At 39.4% G+C, this 17,347-nt stretch overlaps 1 protein-coding gene across 1 annotated transcript in view; it reads left to right on the forward strand.

Annotated features, from left to right (window-relative positions):
• ADA (adenosine deaminase) overlaps nt 1–17,145 on the forward strand; it is a 58,081-nt gene extending 40,936 nt beyond the window's left edge. The window contains exons 6-11 of the mRNA XM_075176812.1: nt 1,956–2,080; nt 10,129–10,200; nt 10,411–10,512; nt 13,040–13,107; nt 14,443–14,572; nt 15,482–17,145. Coding sequence (XP_075032913.1) covers nt 1,956–2,080; nt 10,129–10,200; nt 10,411–10,512; nt 13,040–13,107; nt 14,443–14,572; nt 15,482–15,586 — 602 coding nt within the window. The 3' untranslated portion in view covers nt 15,587–17,145. The remainder of the gene's footprint in view (nt 1–1,955; nt 2,081–10,128; nt 10,201–10,410; nt 10,513–13,039; nt 13,108–14,442; nt 14,573–15,481) is intronic.
• Nucleotides 17,146–17,347: the final 202 nt, after the last annotated feature.

Raw genomic sequence — 17,347 nt, forward strand, 5'->3', positions numbered from 1 at the left:
GGAAAAACGATAGGTATGTGAGGTATAGAAAGCCTAGCAATGAGTGAACACTGCAAGGCTCCCTCCTCTATGCAGTCCGACATTAAATCTAAAGCACCCATGTTTCATTATAAGTCCTTCCTCCTTGCAACCAACTCGACTGTAAATTAATTTCATTCACTTTTAATAAAAAGAAGTATTTCCCCCAAACAACCCCAACATTAAATTATTATTCACATTTAATAAATAAACCTATTTTCTCCCAAACATTAAATAATTAGCATTCACTTTTTAAGAAATGGCAATCCTACTCCCCAAACTCAACCACACACCCCAGCATTAAATTAACAGGCCCATCATCCCAACCTAAATTAATAGGTCTGCAACAACCCCACTATTAACTTAAATAGTTCCTACCATCAAATAAATATCCACCCATCAAGAAATTAAACGCTCTCACCCACCATTAAACGATTAGCTCCCTCTCACCATACTATAAAATTAATATCTCGCACCCCACCCACATTACATTGAGACACCCCTTACACTTACACTAAAATCCCCCCCCCCACATTTACATTAAAAAGTTCCTTCCCTCAATGTGACACTGTGTGACACGCTTACATGAAACCTTCCCCCCCACACACACACATTCCCACACTTCCCTCCAGTGCTGTATCTTGTCTCCTGCTGGCTGCAGCACACATGAGATACAACATACTTGCCAACTCTCCCGGATGTCCGGGAGACTCCCGAAATCCAGGTAGATCTTCCTAGTGAAGTGGGCAGGATTTGTAGCCTCCATGATGTGATTCTCGGAATCACGTTCTTTTTTGACCCATCCAAAATGATGCAATTCTCGCCGCAGCCACAATCTGTAAAGTGGATGGTCTGGGGGAGGGGCCAGCCACTGCAAGCATACAGTACCCCAGGAAGGAGAGGGGTTTCCAGGCACCAGAAAACCCCCTTGGGTGCGGATTTGCCTCCCACCTCTGCACATCTCCCCTTACACTTCTCCAGTAGAGAACTATTCATAGAAATGTATTCAAAAATCAAGGTTCTTCAGTCGGCGCATTTAATCATTGAGCAACTTTCCTATTTTCAGTTTTCATGCATCAAATATATAGCAGCAAGTCACTTAGAGATGGGCATTTTTTTTTACAAACATTCTAAATGTGCAAATGTAGTAACACAGTATGTAAATCTTCATTTTCTGTGTGTGCCACTAACTTAATGTTTTTGGTTTTTTTTTTTTAATATCTTTGACTTGGTAAAAAATACCCCACACTGGACCTCACTTACAGCATGCATTCTATGAGCAGTGCAAAAATGTTGGAAGGTGCATGCCTTCTCTCCGTAGATGCACACTAGAAGTGCGCACTGTGCAAAAGCCCTTCATTTTTAATTATTTTTAAATACTGCTTCTGTGTGCTTTTTATTTTAAAAAACAAAAAAAACTAAAAAAATGGGCAAAGTGCAAAATATGTCCTTTTAAAACATATGACGGACCCTACCTCCGCCAGCTCTGAGCTGGTACAAACATCTTAAGTATTTTTATTTTTTTTTGCAGGGTAGGAAAGGCTATGCAGCAAGTAACACCCCTAAAACTGCGCCTTCTCTACCCCTTTATCTAATTTCAATAATGTCTCTAACATTTTGTTTTTGTGCTGCGCTTTGTTGCACTTACTCCATGTTTTGCAAGAAACGCCTTCACTCAGCCCAACCCCTCCCCTGGGCCAACTTCTGCTCATCTGCACACACCACCATCTCTGTAAGCCAATGAGCTTTTGACAAAAATCTAGCCATGCAGCACTAGCGAAGAGGGTTATATGCTGCAACTCTGCCGCTTTGCACTTTGTAAATGAGGCCCACTGTGTTCAGTCTGACGTCTGGCAAGTCCTGTACCAGTTGTGTAACATGTTATAGTCTTTCATACTCATATATTCAATGTTGTCTACTGATCTTCTTTTCAAAAGAATGGTCGCTAGAGGTGGTTGAACTCTGCAAGAAGTATTTGAATGACACAGTAGTTGCCATCGACCTGGCCGGTGATGAATCTCTGAACTGCGAGGCAGCACCAGGACACAAGAAGGCTTATGAGGTGAGCAAAATGCTGTTATGTTAGAAGTGCGTTAGATTTCATAATTATAGCAAAATAAAATCAAGGAAAACAGTTGTGTGGGAGACAAAACTGTATGAAAACTGAACAAAGATTTAATATCAAATTCAGAAAAAGAAGAATGATGTCAATTTTGATGCAAATATACCTTTTACATCTGCATTACCACCTAAGTGGCAGCATATTCATGGCTGTAGGGGTTGTGCAAAAGCAGTAAGTAATCATGGATACTCCTGCTCACAACACCATCCGCAGCATAACACAACATGTGTATTGACCGGCTCATTAAATTAACCACTGTCAAATAGTCCCGATGAGCAAATGGGGGTTAATGTGAAAATAGGTGTAACCTTAAATGTGGTTGGGAGTGTGGAATTTAAACTGAGTTCAGGGCTTAGTTTGTTTCAATTTGACATTTTTTAAACGTTTGTGTGTTTTTGTGAATATTCACAGACTGCAGCTTGGACAATCTTATACACTACAAGGGCTGCACATTACTCTCTATATCAGCAATGAAAAAACAACCCCAAAATGACCTCTTCGTCCCCACATAACTCCTCTCTTAGAAGCCAGTGGCAAACCACTCCATTTGTCACAGTAGGCATGTCGTAACTATATTATATAAGCCCTATAATGCAGGGTTCTTAACTTTTAAGAAAGGTGGAGGGACCAAAGTGTGCTCCTATACTTTTGTTACTTTGCTGTTGTTTGCAAATTAAGTATTATAATGTATTGTTAATAATAGAATGAATAGGATAACATTAATATATTTCTAAATAATATTTTAATTGACTGTACAAAATTTTGCATAGAAAATACCATGGAGACTTATTCTAAATCATAATTCAAAACATACTCAATTAGGACAAATAAATCCATTTCCCAGTTTACACAAACCACATTCCAATCTCGGAAGGCAACACATCTTTTGCAGCAACCAATCCCCTTACAGCATCAGGAATTGGAAGTGTCTTACTTCCAATTCTGGAATATGTGGATATACCTAATGGCCTGACTAGCATGTGTCCTGTTTTTCTCAGAACAGTCCTGGTTTCTGTCATTGAGCTTTGAATTTAATCTTTGATTTTACTGATGCACCTAGATTGATCAGAAACAATGACTGTTATTCTGAATTTCATATCCAAGCTTTAAAAGGACTGCACATTACTCTTTATATCAGCAATGGAAAAAAACAACCCCAAAATGACCTCCGCGTCCCTACATAACTCCTCTCTTAGAAGTCTGTGGCAAACCACTCCATTTGTCACAGAAGGCATGTCGTAACGAGTATGCTTTTTGTGGTGCCTCTGTTTCCTCTTCCACGGAGGGACAAATAGTGCTTACCCACAGAATTAGCTATAATGTAACCCCCTCTATAATACCTCTTCTAGCTTTGGACTGACCTCTCTGGAGTTGTAAGACTTTATCAAAAGCATGTAGTCACTTAAGGCCTGTCTTACATTGTGGGCTGCCAACACAATAGTAATCAATGCTGCCTGGTTGGCTAAGTGGTTAGCACTTCTGCCTCACAGCACTGGGGTCATGAGTTCAATTCCCTGACCATGGCCTTATCTGTGTGGAGTTTGTATGTTCTCCCCGTGTTTGCGTGGATTTCCTCCGGGTGCTCCGGTTTCCTCCCACACTCTAAAAAACATACTAGTAGGTTAATTGGCTGCTATCAAATTGACCCTAGTATCTCTGTCTGTGTGTGTGTTAGGAAATTTAGACTGTAAGCTCCAATGGGGCAGTGACTGATGTGAGTTCTCTGTACAGCGCTGCGTAATTAGTGGCGCTATATAAAATAAATGGTGATGATGATGATGAATGCTGTACTTACCAACATAACCAATTCATAAATCAGGACACAGAGTTCGGCAACCTGTGGGACAGGACCACCAGAAGGGTTCTAGAACCATTTTTTTGTGTTTTGATATTAATTACATTTTATTGGGATCAAGACCAAATGCACATTGAGTTCTTTGGTCCTGCAGCTCAATGGAACACTGACACCTTTGGGGGTCCTGGGTAATGTAAGATTGAGCAATGCTGCTTTACACGATAGTCCAATCTGCCCAGGCAGATGTGTTATTTTATGTGAACCCTTCAAATGCTTTTCTGTTAGACCTGCTGGGAGCCTGGTCGGTGTTCTACTATACAGTACAGTGTCCTGTGCCACATTGCCTTATAGTTGTACAGCACTTGGGTGGCTGTGTATGTTTTTCACTGGGACAAAGGTATTTTTTGTTCTAAATTATAGAGCCATTTTGTTAACTAGCGAGTAAATCAGCGGTGGTTTCTAAACTGATCAAACAACGCACGACCAACCCTTCTCATTTATATGTAACTATCACTCATTGAGAATGATTGGATCAGTGTGAGTCAGCCCCCTAACACATAGAAATATCACTTCACGTAGCATTCATGGTCTTTTATAAATGCAGAGTAAACCTATTAAATTTCTAGAACGGGACAGCAACAATTCAGCCACTAAATTTTACCCTATTTAGAAGTTTGGTCTGCTAAAATGTAATGAAATCTCAGCCACAGACATGAACAGAACAAACGCCTCTGGGGAGATCCAAGGGGTAAATGATGTGATTTGTGTGATCACGGCTTCTACCCCCAATGTGCAGTGGGGAAGACTAAAGAAGGGAGGGCATTGTCACAATTTCCGCAAACCCTTATGCTATCCACTCTTATTGTATCCCTTATTTATGTACCTTCCAACGTTTTGGTAGGCAGCATCGGGACAGGGGGCGTGGCCATGGACATTGGGGACATGGCCACATCCCCAGAGGCGTGTCTAGCGATTTTGAACCACCAGACTGCCCCGTTCTCTCCTACCCTTCCCTCAAGAAACCTTCATTGCTTTGCGCACGACACCCGTTCCATGCAGAGCAGCAGTGAACAGTATACCCCTAGCTTTGTCCCTATTGGGATGGCAGGACATAGCCCTAAAATCGGGACTGTCCCGCCTATATCGGGACGGTTGGGAGGTATACATTTCTGTTCTTACTTCTCAGTCAGGGCCAAAAATAGGAGCCAGTAATTTCTCAGAAGCACCTGGTAATCAGCAAAGGGTTAAAAGCCAATGAAAATATTTAGGAAACGTATTTCAACTCCGTTTACTAGGTAAATGGAACTCTTGGTTGTTTTTAATATCTGCCACACCTTAGCAGGAATGCAGCCTTAGAAAATAGCAGTTTTGCATTCAAATAGTAGAAATATAGAGTCAGTTTGTTAAAATGTTGCTCCCCTGTCTTGCTTCTCATCTACAGAGAGAGGGGAAGATGAACGTAGTTAAGCAATCTGTGTATAGACTGTGACTAGTATTGCTCTTAGGCCACACTTTTTTTTAGCTTCACATGGAACTATTAAGTGTTTGGTTTACTTAGCTATACTATACTTAGTGTGTGTGTTTATAATATATACTTATCTCCCACTGCATGCTGGGAGTGCACAGCTATCAAACTGTCTCTAGAGAAGTAGAAGCTAGGTCATGGGTGTTAATGCAGAAGGAGCTACATATAGGATGGAACTGGCAATTTGTTTGTTATGCTGCTTGTTCTTGAAATTATATTTTTGCAGTGGAAAACTAATGAACCCCCCATCTTCTTGGGATATAATACAAAACAGCTCTGCAGACGGGTTGGATATGAAATAACAATGCCATAATGTTGATAGTCATAACATGCACATGCACATAATGGCAACACGGTTAAAATGTCGACATGTAATATGTGGGCAGGGCTGTGAAGTCGACATTCAAAATGTCGACATAAACAGATGTAAAAAAAAAAAGGAAATGGATGTAATAAATGGAAAGGGAGATGCATAGTGTCCCCTTGCCATAATGCCAAACCATCCCCAGGCTGGTCAGCACAGGGCTGCATTCCCTAGGGAGATAGGGTCCGCAAACCACCATCCCTCCCTTTCTAAGTTTAACCAGTCCCGTGTTGATCGCACTAAGGCTCTTCTCACACCGCTGGGGTGGTGGGTGTGTGGTAATAATGATAAATTAAGTGTATCAATTAATGTTGTCCCTGGTGCACTACAGGTCCCAGCATTCCCAGGCTACCATTAAGTGTTTCGGCATGCTGGTGCTTGTAGTACTAAAGCGCCAGCATACCCAGAGCTGCCAGGGCATGCTGGCACATGGGGGGGGGGGGGGGCATAAGTGCCAGCATGCCTTTGCACCTAGGACACACTGGGACCTGTACTGCACCAAGGACAATTTTAAATAAAACGCACACACAAGTGTAAAAATAACATTATTTGAAATAATATCACTCATTCAACCTTTTTATTGCTCACCTAGATCCAGGCTCTTCATTTGAAATAAATACAGTGATCCTTGGCTTGGAAAAATAAAAAAGCTCCCGGCACAAATGAACACTTGGCGACAAAAGCTATATATATATATATATACATGGGGATATATAGGACTACAGCCACTAAAAGCTAAGAGCTCTGCGGGTTTCCCTGCTATAGTGCCACCAGCCCAGGCTGACAAAACCTAGTCCTGGTAATGGTAAAATTGGGGGGACCATGCTTTTTTTGTCTCACTGATTTGCCTTGTACCAGCCTAGGGTTTGTTAGGCTGTTTGGGAGGGGGGCACACCAGGTTGTTTGTTTTTTTTTCACATATATTGCCATTCTTATTGTGTACTTATGACGACATTTTGATTGTCGACTATACAACCCTGTCCACATTTTACATGTTGACATTTTAACTGTGGACACTATGAACATGTACACCTTTTGACTGTCAACATTTCGGTGTCGATATTTTGACTCGTCATTTCAAATACATACCCTCTGGAACCAACAGTACTTGGGTCACAGAGAAGAGCTCTCTGTGTTGTATGCAGGACCTATTAAATCATCATGGCAGAGCGGTTTATTTTAAAGTCTTGGTAGTCTGCTGGCGTTAAGGTCTCATTCACCATTGACGCAGAAAGAATAGGCTTTACATCCCTCCCCTCCCTTCTGTGATTGGTGGAGGACGTTGATGTTTAGGAAGCCAAACACCTCCTATTCTTCTCATTTGGGCTCTCTACGTCATATAGGTTTTTGGAGTAATCTCATGTAGACTGTCTCACACTAGCTGAAGGTTGGGGGGATATCAGAAAGCTCAACCTCGATGTTTCAAACATCCAAATACCAGCTCTTCTTACCTATTCCTTTATCCCACGACCCCTAAACAAGCTCATCCAACATATAATAGCTGCTACCACCTGTCTGATAAGTAGTGCATTTCAGGTAGTGCTGAACAGAATGTGACATTCTCCTGCAAAACATGGGAGCGCTGGCCTGCCTTCTTTAAATTAAGACTGCCTTTCCAGATGTACTGGAGAGCCTCAATTTATATCCCCAGTTGGAAACGATGGGCCTGATTCATTAGGGAAAGTTAAGCAAAAGTAAGTAAAAACAATATTGCATGGGAGGGAAGATAAATTTAAAATGTGATGGCAGATGTATATATTGGGGTAAGGCATTTCCTAGATCAACTTTAAATTTCAGTGTACAAATAAGCTATCAAGTATTCGTATGCTAGATGCAGAATAAAAAACTAATTTGTACCCCGTGCATTGCAACATAGTTTTGTCCCGAAAACTCGAGTAAGAAAACTTTCACTTTTTTGCTTAACTTTCCTTAATGAATCAGGCCCGGTGCCTCATGGAAAACTCACAAAATTCCCATGTCTGGGCATTCGGTTCCACTGCACATGCATGAAGCAGCTAGTCAGCTGAGCCCCGAGACCAGCCTCACGGAACTGTAAGTTAACGCTCAGGACTAGTATATTGACGGGAGGTGATGTGGCTATAGGAAAGCACCCTTATTATAATAGAGTGCATCATCTCTATAGATGTAGTGGAATAACCCTCTCTCAAGTCTCACTGCATCTGTCACCTTTCTCCTGTAAGATTCTCCTTCTTCAGCTGTTATATTGTATCTATAATACTCTTCACTATTTTTGTTCAGTTTATAGTTTCACTGTTACACCGTCTCTGAGAGTAATAGTCGTGTACCCTTAATGTATTGTCTTCTGTCTGCACTGCCCAATAATCTGTCACAGCAGTCCTATTGTCCTGGTGGAAGTGTAACTGCATGTTCTCTACTCCTTTAATGACAGGAGTGACACATTGCTTGCATTCTGATTTCTTTGAATTTGCACTTTAGCAGCGGTAAATTACTCATTCACCATAGCCAACAAGTCCATGTGTTTTACAGCCAAGGAGATAGTTTATTTTATAACAGCTGAATTTTTACATAACAAGAAATGGGGTAAAGGTCATAGCCGGGTTTCTATGAAAATTAACAAACAGTGGGAATTTAAATTTTTTCTCGCCACTGAAAGGAATCAATACCTGTAAATTAGGACTGAATTTAGGAGTCAATTAGCAAGTAAGATCAGAGTAAAAGTCATTCACACATAAACTACTGTGAGCAGCAATGCACGCTTTCTTTAGCAGATCACATTGACATTTTAAAAAAAAAGCTATGTTATTTCTACTATCCTATTATTTCTATTGTTATGGCATTTACTTTGCTTTCGGCATGCAACTTAGTGCATCCCACTTTGAGAGATGATATTATGGTACTTACAAATCAGCTGAGATTATAGAACTGATTTAAGTCGGGTAAAGTGGATCCGTTACTTACACACTGTAGAGGCGGTCCTCTGGTTGATGCAGTATTCGTGAGAATGCAATCTATCCATTCACTAGGAATGTGTGCCCTCTCAGTGTGCCGCAAGAATGGTTCAGCCCACAAAATGGCTGCCTCCACTGTGTGTAGCCAATGAATAAACATAAAAACAATTTTTAAATTTTAAAGAGACATCAGTACATATACATGAATGGGGTAAACATGTAGATTAAACTGTATCAATTGCCTACACACAGTGATTACTGCATCAGTTCACAAAATGGCTGCCTCCACTGTGTGATACATATTTTTAACTACAGTTTTTAGGACTGCTGAATCTCAAAATGTAAATGTTGAGATATGCACCATGATGGTAAATTACAGTGTTAAGGATTATCCTGACATTTCACTACAAAGATGTTAAAAAAAATAAAAAAAATATCTACACCCACAAGCTGTTGTGGCACAATATGATGGCAGCAACGTGCTATTTGGTGGCCTCATGGAGACATGCGCATCCCCCACTATGGTGCAAATTAAGCATAGCCCACAGATGGAGTATATTACAAGCATTCTGAGATATTCCTCTCTATCTTCCCACAAAGTCTTGAACCTCTTTCTGTAACCAATCCTAGTTAATTTGTAATTTAGCATCATGCTCACTATCCCACATACCCCAGTCTTTAAACATTTGTTATCTTAACCCCCTCCGTTGTTCTTTCACCTGCGCAATACTCCCTCCTGATCGCTTTCTGTCCCCACCTCGTCTCATTCCCTGCCCCCGTCATCCGTTCTTTAACGGAAAATCAGCATTGTTAGCTTGTGCCTTCATTTGCATTCTCTGCTTTAAATATTCTTTGTTAACAAGTTATTTGCCTGGTGCTGTCTTGTGTTATCAAATTACTATATTGTTACGTTTTTGATCCTCTTAATAAACAGTTTTCTAAAATAAAAAAGTTAAATGTTACCTTCCCACTCCATTACAAACAGCTAAATTCCCTGCCACATATTTTCCTCATGGTCCTTACAGGATTTGTCGCAGGTCATAAAACTGAGATGCCAGTTGTTTGAGTTGCTGTGATATTATTGGCCCTGTGTATGGATCAGTCAGTCGACTCTATGCATTTCTGCATTCACGTGTCAGTCACTGTCTGTCTGTCTAATTAGACAAGCACCTCTAACATCTTTAGTTAAGTATAAACACTCCAGTTATTTATGCATATAATTCAGTTCAATAAACACATAACCTTTGTTATACCTTAATGTCAAATAGTGACTTTATTTTCTTTTGTAAAATATTTTTTCAAAGGTTTTGATAGGGTTATGCTATGAGTGGTGAAAAATTCTGTCTGTTAAAGCTTTTCCTGATCTGCTTGTAGGAAGCTGTGAGATGTGGAATACATAGGACTGTCCATGCTGGAGAGGTGGGACCCCCAAGCGTTGTCAAGGAGGTAGGAAGTGTATATTGCGGGAATTAGAGCTGGAAAAATCATGGCACCATAGTTCACCTCACATGGTGAATATTGGTGCAGCCCAGAACATGGCTGCCTGCTTTGTGTGGAAGTGACAAGTATAAGTCTGTAAAACTGAGGTAAACACGACATATCGGGCACACTATCCTCTAGCAGAGTTCTAATGTGAATAATTTTTGTATATTGCAGGCTGTCGAGGTGCTAAAAACAGAAAGAATTGGGCATGGATACCACACAATTGAAGACCCCAATTTGTACAAAGAGCTGTTGAATAAGAATATGCACTTTGAGGTTTGTTATTTAGTAAATGACATGCACAGTAATCTTTATTGCAGGCCCCTAAATTAGTCCTTTTTATGAATGTAATATTTATGGTAAGATATAGATATAGAAATATACTGTAGCTATATAGGAAAAACAGAGGTAAGATACTCTACATTTCTGAACATTGGTGAGTCCCTTCCCTCCCAAAAAAGAATGGGGCCCATTCTTCTGAAATACACCCTCTTGGATTTGTACTTTCAACTTTCGATTTTAAGTTTAGTTGACTGAGTCTCAGAAGATGGATGACGTCTGCGGGAGTTTGATAAGGCCAAGACCGTGGCACCTGTCCAATCGGTAATCTCATCCCACCCAACTGTCCATTTTTCTTTTGTAGGACAGACCTGATTTCCTGAAGGATAATTGTACTATGTGATTGTGGGTATGGTCATTGCCAGTGGGCAGATCTGTGGTGCAGCCTTAGCATATCAGAGGTTTGGATAGTTTATTTTTTGTTTTTCATTCAAGACTGTTGGGGTGTAAAGTTTTTATCTACAGACTTAGAGGATATTGCCACCAAAAATGAAAATTTTCCAAACTCCTCTGGCTGTACCTGCCAAAGGCATCCAGGGGTCCCTCATCTCATCCAAAAGTGTAACAGTAATTAGATAACTTGGTTAGACTAAAAATCCATCCATTCTACACACCTGTTTGAACAGACCTTAACAGTCCATTTTGACACAGATAAGCCATGTTGTTGTTGTTGGTGTTTCTAATGTGATGGATGATTCAATGTAACCCAGTGATGGGAAACAGGAGGCCAGAGGACCGCATGCAGCCCCGATATCCTTCATCTGCAGCCTCAAGTTCTTCCAGCTTTAATACTCTTCATCTGTTTCTCTGCGTTATGCCCTGTCACCCCCAGCTCTCTTTCTCTGCTTTATGTCCCACAAACTTCACCCGCAGCCAAGCTCTTATTAATAATCAGTAAGTGGGGATGCTGATGGCAGTTTTAAGGAAAGTGGGAGATCTTAGATACTTTTTATGCTAAATGGAATTGTACGGGGTGAATGGTATTTTGCAGTGCGTGGAGGCTGTAAGTGGTATGTGCGCACATTCTAAGGCATGCATTGTGTCTTAGATTAAGGGGGAGATAAAAAACAATGTGAGGGGCGCGTCATTACCGTTAGTACAGTAATTTTAACGTTAATGATACGCACCCCGCATTGTTCTAAAGAATTGAATCTCCCCCTGAATGTATTATTTTAACTTATTACAGATATTAAATGTAATGTGTGGCCCTTTTTGAATATTTTTAAGTGTATCAGGTTGCCTATCACTGATGAATAATCCATTAGAGAGTATATCAGTAAATTTACTGTAGTTCGGAGCTAATCATTCTATTTTCGGCAAATCAATTAACAAAACTATTATTTTAAACTTTTTAAAAAGACATTTCAAGGGTAAAAAAAAGTGACAGTTTTTTAAGCATTTCTTAAACAAATTTTTGTTTAAGAATGACACTTTTTATTTTTAGAAATTTTACTTTTATAATTCTCTCCACCTGAAACAAAGATCCAGGACAGGGTCTTAAAGGTATAGGCTCCTCTCTAGGTGTTACTAAACCACCACTTATTCTGATGTTTTCACAGGCAGAAATTGTGTTTCAAGCATCAGGAACTACTGCAGTCATTTGTAGTATTCAGTATAATGATTTTAATTAGGCAAAATAATATTTGAATGGGGATACTCATCAACTGGTATAAAAAATATTTCCAATCCATTAATTTATTCATATCAGTGTTACTGGAGAATCAGAGAAACGGGAACAGAATATTGAGTCCTCCTGCAGACTGACTACAACTACTGGAAATAGATGTACGACAATAAACTAACAGCCAGCAGTGGTAGAACAATGAACATAATACACTGTTCAGCTTATTTAATGCTTACCGAATACATGTATAGCTCTGAATTTATGACATCATATATGTGTGTGTATTATATATTGTAATGTTTTGTGATGTTTGTGTATAATAAGCTCAGTTTTATGTGAAATTGTATCCAAACAACTCTTAAAGCTATTTACATGTTATTTGTTTGATCATTCTCAATGATCATTTATCTAATTATGCAAATTATGTAATGTTTTAGCTGACTGTCATATTTTGCTCAAGTACAGTTCTTAAGAGTTTAAAAAGTTGTTCAAACCTTCAGTTTCTGTTGGCTGTGCTTTTACTGGAACAAGATTGATGCCTGCAGGTTAGTCATCCTGTACTAAAGCCAGTGAAGCTACAGCATAGTTCTGTAGAACTCTTACAAAAGCTATTTTGGTTTGGACGGAGCACTGTATTGACGTGTGTGGGTGTGGTGTCACAGCAGATTGATGCGACGATCTAAATGACTGTAAATTTGGTCATCACATCTGTATACAAGTTGGTAGCTGTTGTAACAGAGAAACAAACAGGATTTTCAGAAAAGCAATTGGATCTTCCCATGTGTGTTTAGCTTACGTGCCTCTCAAGTGATTCTTGTATCGCTTATTTCTATTTTGCAGACCTGTCCGTGGTCCAGTTACCTTACAAGTGCCTGTGATCCTGACTTTACTAAACATCCAGTGATAAAGTAAGTAACGTAAATGATATTGAAGGTTTAGTTACTGATCACCACATACAGAGAGAAGCCGCCACAAAAGAGCAGAAGTCCAGGCACACTTTATATGGAACAGCGCATTTCGACCAATACAAAAATTGACTGTATGATAGTGACACGTAATGAACGCGGTCCCGATCATGTCACACTCATGATTCATTTAAGATATAGATGAGGGTCTATTGGATAGTATTGTAAGGGAAAAATATAAAAAAAAAAAGATGAAATTAAGGAAGAAAGTAGTCCAAAATGTTAAAAGCAGATTTAAGACCACTTTATTCATTGTGACTGTACTTGTCAAGCATATTATTATTATTATTATTATTATTATTATCATTTATTTGTTGGGCGCCACAGGGTTTTCGCAGCGCCTTACATAATACGAACAGTAGACTATACAGGGTAAAACATCACAGAACAATAAACACTAAGTACCAATGCTTCGGAAACTCCGGGCAGACATATGGAGTGAGGGCGGAGCAGAAGAGTCGGTATGGAGACAGGAGGGGAGAGGGGCCCTGCTCATACCAGCTTACATCCTAAGGGAGGGTGGACAAAACAGGCACGAAGGGAGGCAGTGATGCAATGGAGAAAAAGGGACCAGGGGAGAGGAGGGAGAACAAGCAGAGTGGATGAGGGGTTAGGTAGATGGTTGGTAGGCTTTCAGGAACAGGTGAGTTTTGAGTGCCCGTTTGAAGGAGCACAGATTGGGAGCGAGACGGATGGAGCGAGGGAGGTCATTCCAGTGCAGGGGGCAGCTCGGGAAAAGTCTTGGACTCGGGAGTGGGAAGAGGTAATGAGAGTGGAGGAGAGGCGACGGTCGTTTGCCGAGCGCAAGCATCTAACTTTTTGGAGCTAGTAATGTCCCTTTTAAATAACAACATCTGTAGTTTAAATCATTTTTTTTTTTTTTTTTTTTGTAGATTTAGCATTTAATGTTCTATGTTCAATAGTTTAATAAATGTCTCGAGCCAGGAATACAGAGATGGGCAATTCTGTCACTGTTTTCAACACACCTTCAAAATGCTAATAGTGCAATACTGACATCTACTGGCAGAAAGAGAGTACAACAACAGTACTACAAAATTATTTTACACATTTCTTTAACTTTAGGAATGATACTTTCTACTTGGGTATAATCTATATATTTTGTTCTTATTTGAAAGTGACTATTGAAACTGACAGGAAAATAAATGAATATTTATTTTGGTGTAGAAAGTATATATTTTAATATATATAATGTTACACCTTGGGTACACATTCACAATTTCTCTACGGTGAAGATGACCAGGTTCTCTCTTTCACCAGATTTATGAAAGACAAAGCAAATTACTCCTTGAGCACAGATGATCCTCTGATCTTCAGATCTACGCTAGACAAAGACTATGGTATTGCATTTAATCACATGGACTTCACAGAAGAAGAGTTTAAGCGGGTGGTAAGTTTTCACGTGGGAACAGTATTCTAGTCAGCAGTTTGTAAGGGACCACGGGAGGGGTGGAAATGATAAAAAAGTGACAATGTGAATTATATCCCACTACATTTATATTTAAAAGCTAAATCAATCAAAAACTAAAATCTTGGCTGGCCTAAAATAAAATAGAGTTTTACTTAACAGTGCTCGGTGGATCCATTATTTCAGCTGGTCCCCTGATGCATCTAATCAAAGGAGAAGATCCTCTCTCCTTCTTGGGTAGGTCTAAACCCAACCACAGAATCTTCCCATTCATGTGAAAGATAAGTTTTTGTTGGGAAGAGCTTTGAAAATCCTAAAAGTAGCTGGGTCAGGAAGGAGGATCTCCTGCTTAACTGTTAGAATCATCAAGGGACCCACCAAGTAGCTGGATTCACCGAACGCCAGTATGTAAATCCTTTATTTATGTCACCTAAATTTGTCTTTAATATTTCTGCAAATAGTGCATGCTGTTGGATATATTACTATATTAGACGGTAAAAATATCATAGTAAATCCTTGAGATTCAAGTGCATGTGTAAAAGTAGATTGTGGGGGCAGAACCAGTTTTCATAAGAAAGTAGTCTCTGTGTAGTATGAGCCAGTTGCTCAGTGATGTCACTTAGTGAGTTGATTGTGCCCATAAAATGTCTGCCCGCCAATACCAGTGCAATTTAAGCACAATTTAACCAGTATAGTTACTATTTTGAAAGCCCAAATACAACAGGGGCACCCAGCCAAAGGACTCCCATCTAACAGCTAGTAAAGCGGAATAAGCCCATTGGATAGAAATGTTTAAAAATTGAATTGTCCTTTTGAAGAATAAAGATATCCTGTATAAGTTTTGCAGGTATAGGGAAATTAAATCTCGTCTTTTTTTCTTACCAATTTCAGAACATTAACGCAGCAATGTCCAGCTTTCTACCAGAAAAAGAAAAGAAAGAACTTCTCTTTAAATTGTATGAAGCGTATGGCATGGTGATGACCACAAAGCTATGAACATAACTCAAAATATACCATGTGACATTTAAATCGTATATTAAAGTCGTTTTTCCCCAACTGCACCCATTAAGTCTTGCCGCGGGGCACATTTTAATGATATCCTTATCTGTACAACAGCCCAGATTCACCCATGTGCACTCTATCTAAGATATCCTTAAAATGTGAACTGCTGACGGGAAATGTTAGGAAATGCTGGTGTGCATCTGAGGACATAACATTTCTCTGAACAGGATTGGCCTTCCTAACTGCACATAACAAGTAAAATAGACATTATTGCAGTATATACCTCTAACTCCACTACTCAATGAGATTACAGATACTGTGGTGGTGGAAACGGGTCTAAATATCCAAAAGCAGGTGACCATAAGGATATGTTCAGCTGGAAATCAAAAGAATATTTTTTAATACTGCTGCCATCTGTTTGACAGGAGAAGTTTTCATTGTGTGTGTGTGTGTGTGTGCGTGTGTAAGCAAACTATACACTTTCAATATAAAACTTATAGGCCTACCACTGTAAACTCTTAACAAGCAATAATAGTTTCTGCAGCAGTCAGGTATACTCATGTAGTGGAGATCTTCAGTCTGCTGGCAACCAGTTACTGATCAAGTCCCTCATAAGTGTCAGTACTTCTTCCATCAGAGGGCAACATTCTGCTAAGAAATGCTGATCGAATATTTCAGACGTAAACCAGCGTAAGTAATGCATGAAAATGACTGATATACCAAAAACTTCAATATAACATATATTTATAACTATTTCAACCACTATTTTAGTGTCTCATGCCATTGATTCCCAGTGAATTGTTATGTCTATATGACTGTCAACGTTTAAGACTCACTCTTACTTGGGTTCTCTTTTTAGCACAACTCCACTCATAAGCAACTACAAATACTATTTACTAGACCAAACCACAACTTACAAAACATAAATAATGGGTACAATAATTGTATTAGAAATATTAATTAGTTAAGAGAAGTATCTACAAGATATATAAGATGCCAAAAAGAGGCTGGGCAGGATAATAAAGTAGGACAGCTATGATTTGTATCTGGTGCCTATTGAGCTCTAATGACTAACTAACGATTAACTGTTATTAATGACAATTGATGTGCAGATGCGTAGGCAGATAAAAACTGGTATCACTTATATTACTTATTTATATTGTTAAAGAAGGAATTATATAAGCCATATAAGTAAATATTCAATATGCAACCTTTTAAAGTAATAAACTACACATGAATAGTATAAATCTACTGAGTTGTGATGAATGTTGGAGTATGGTGTAGTCACAAATGACAGGATGCACAACAAATATCATCATCATTTATTTATATAGCGCCACTAATTCCGCAGCGCTGTACAGAGAACTCACTCACATTAATTAAAAGAGAAAATTACATTGGGCGTTCTGACTGTAAAAATTTTCACTTTGCCAACACACCTTTTAGCTTAATCAGACATCTAGTGGGATTTTCTCTTTTGTATTCCCATTGCTGCATGCATCAGCCACCTAGCAGGATTGAATTATGTAGTCTTTTATGCCGCATGACCTGTATGAGACAATGGTCCGGATTTCTGCATGGTTCCGGAGAGGACATTTGTGCTCCAGGACATTTATTCTCAGTTACATACTGGGACTTCTTTTACCCAGTACGAGGTTTGAGATTATACAGCTGGACTGCTCACTATGTTATATCTTGTAACACACTGTTATGTCAGTATTTGTAGCAAGGTGTTATCACAAGTAATTATCTGCT

This window comes from Mixophyes fleayi, chromosome 6 (assembly GCF_038048845.1).
Source record: "Mixophyes fleayi isolate aMixFle1 chromosome 6, aMixFle1.hap1, whole genome shotgun sequence".
Classification (NCBI taxonomy): domain Eukaryota; kingdom Metazoa; phylum Chordata; class Amphibia; order Anura; family Limnodynastidae; genus Mixophyes; species Mixophyes fleayi.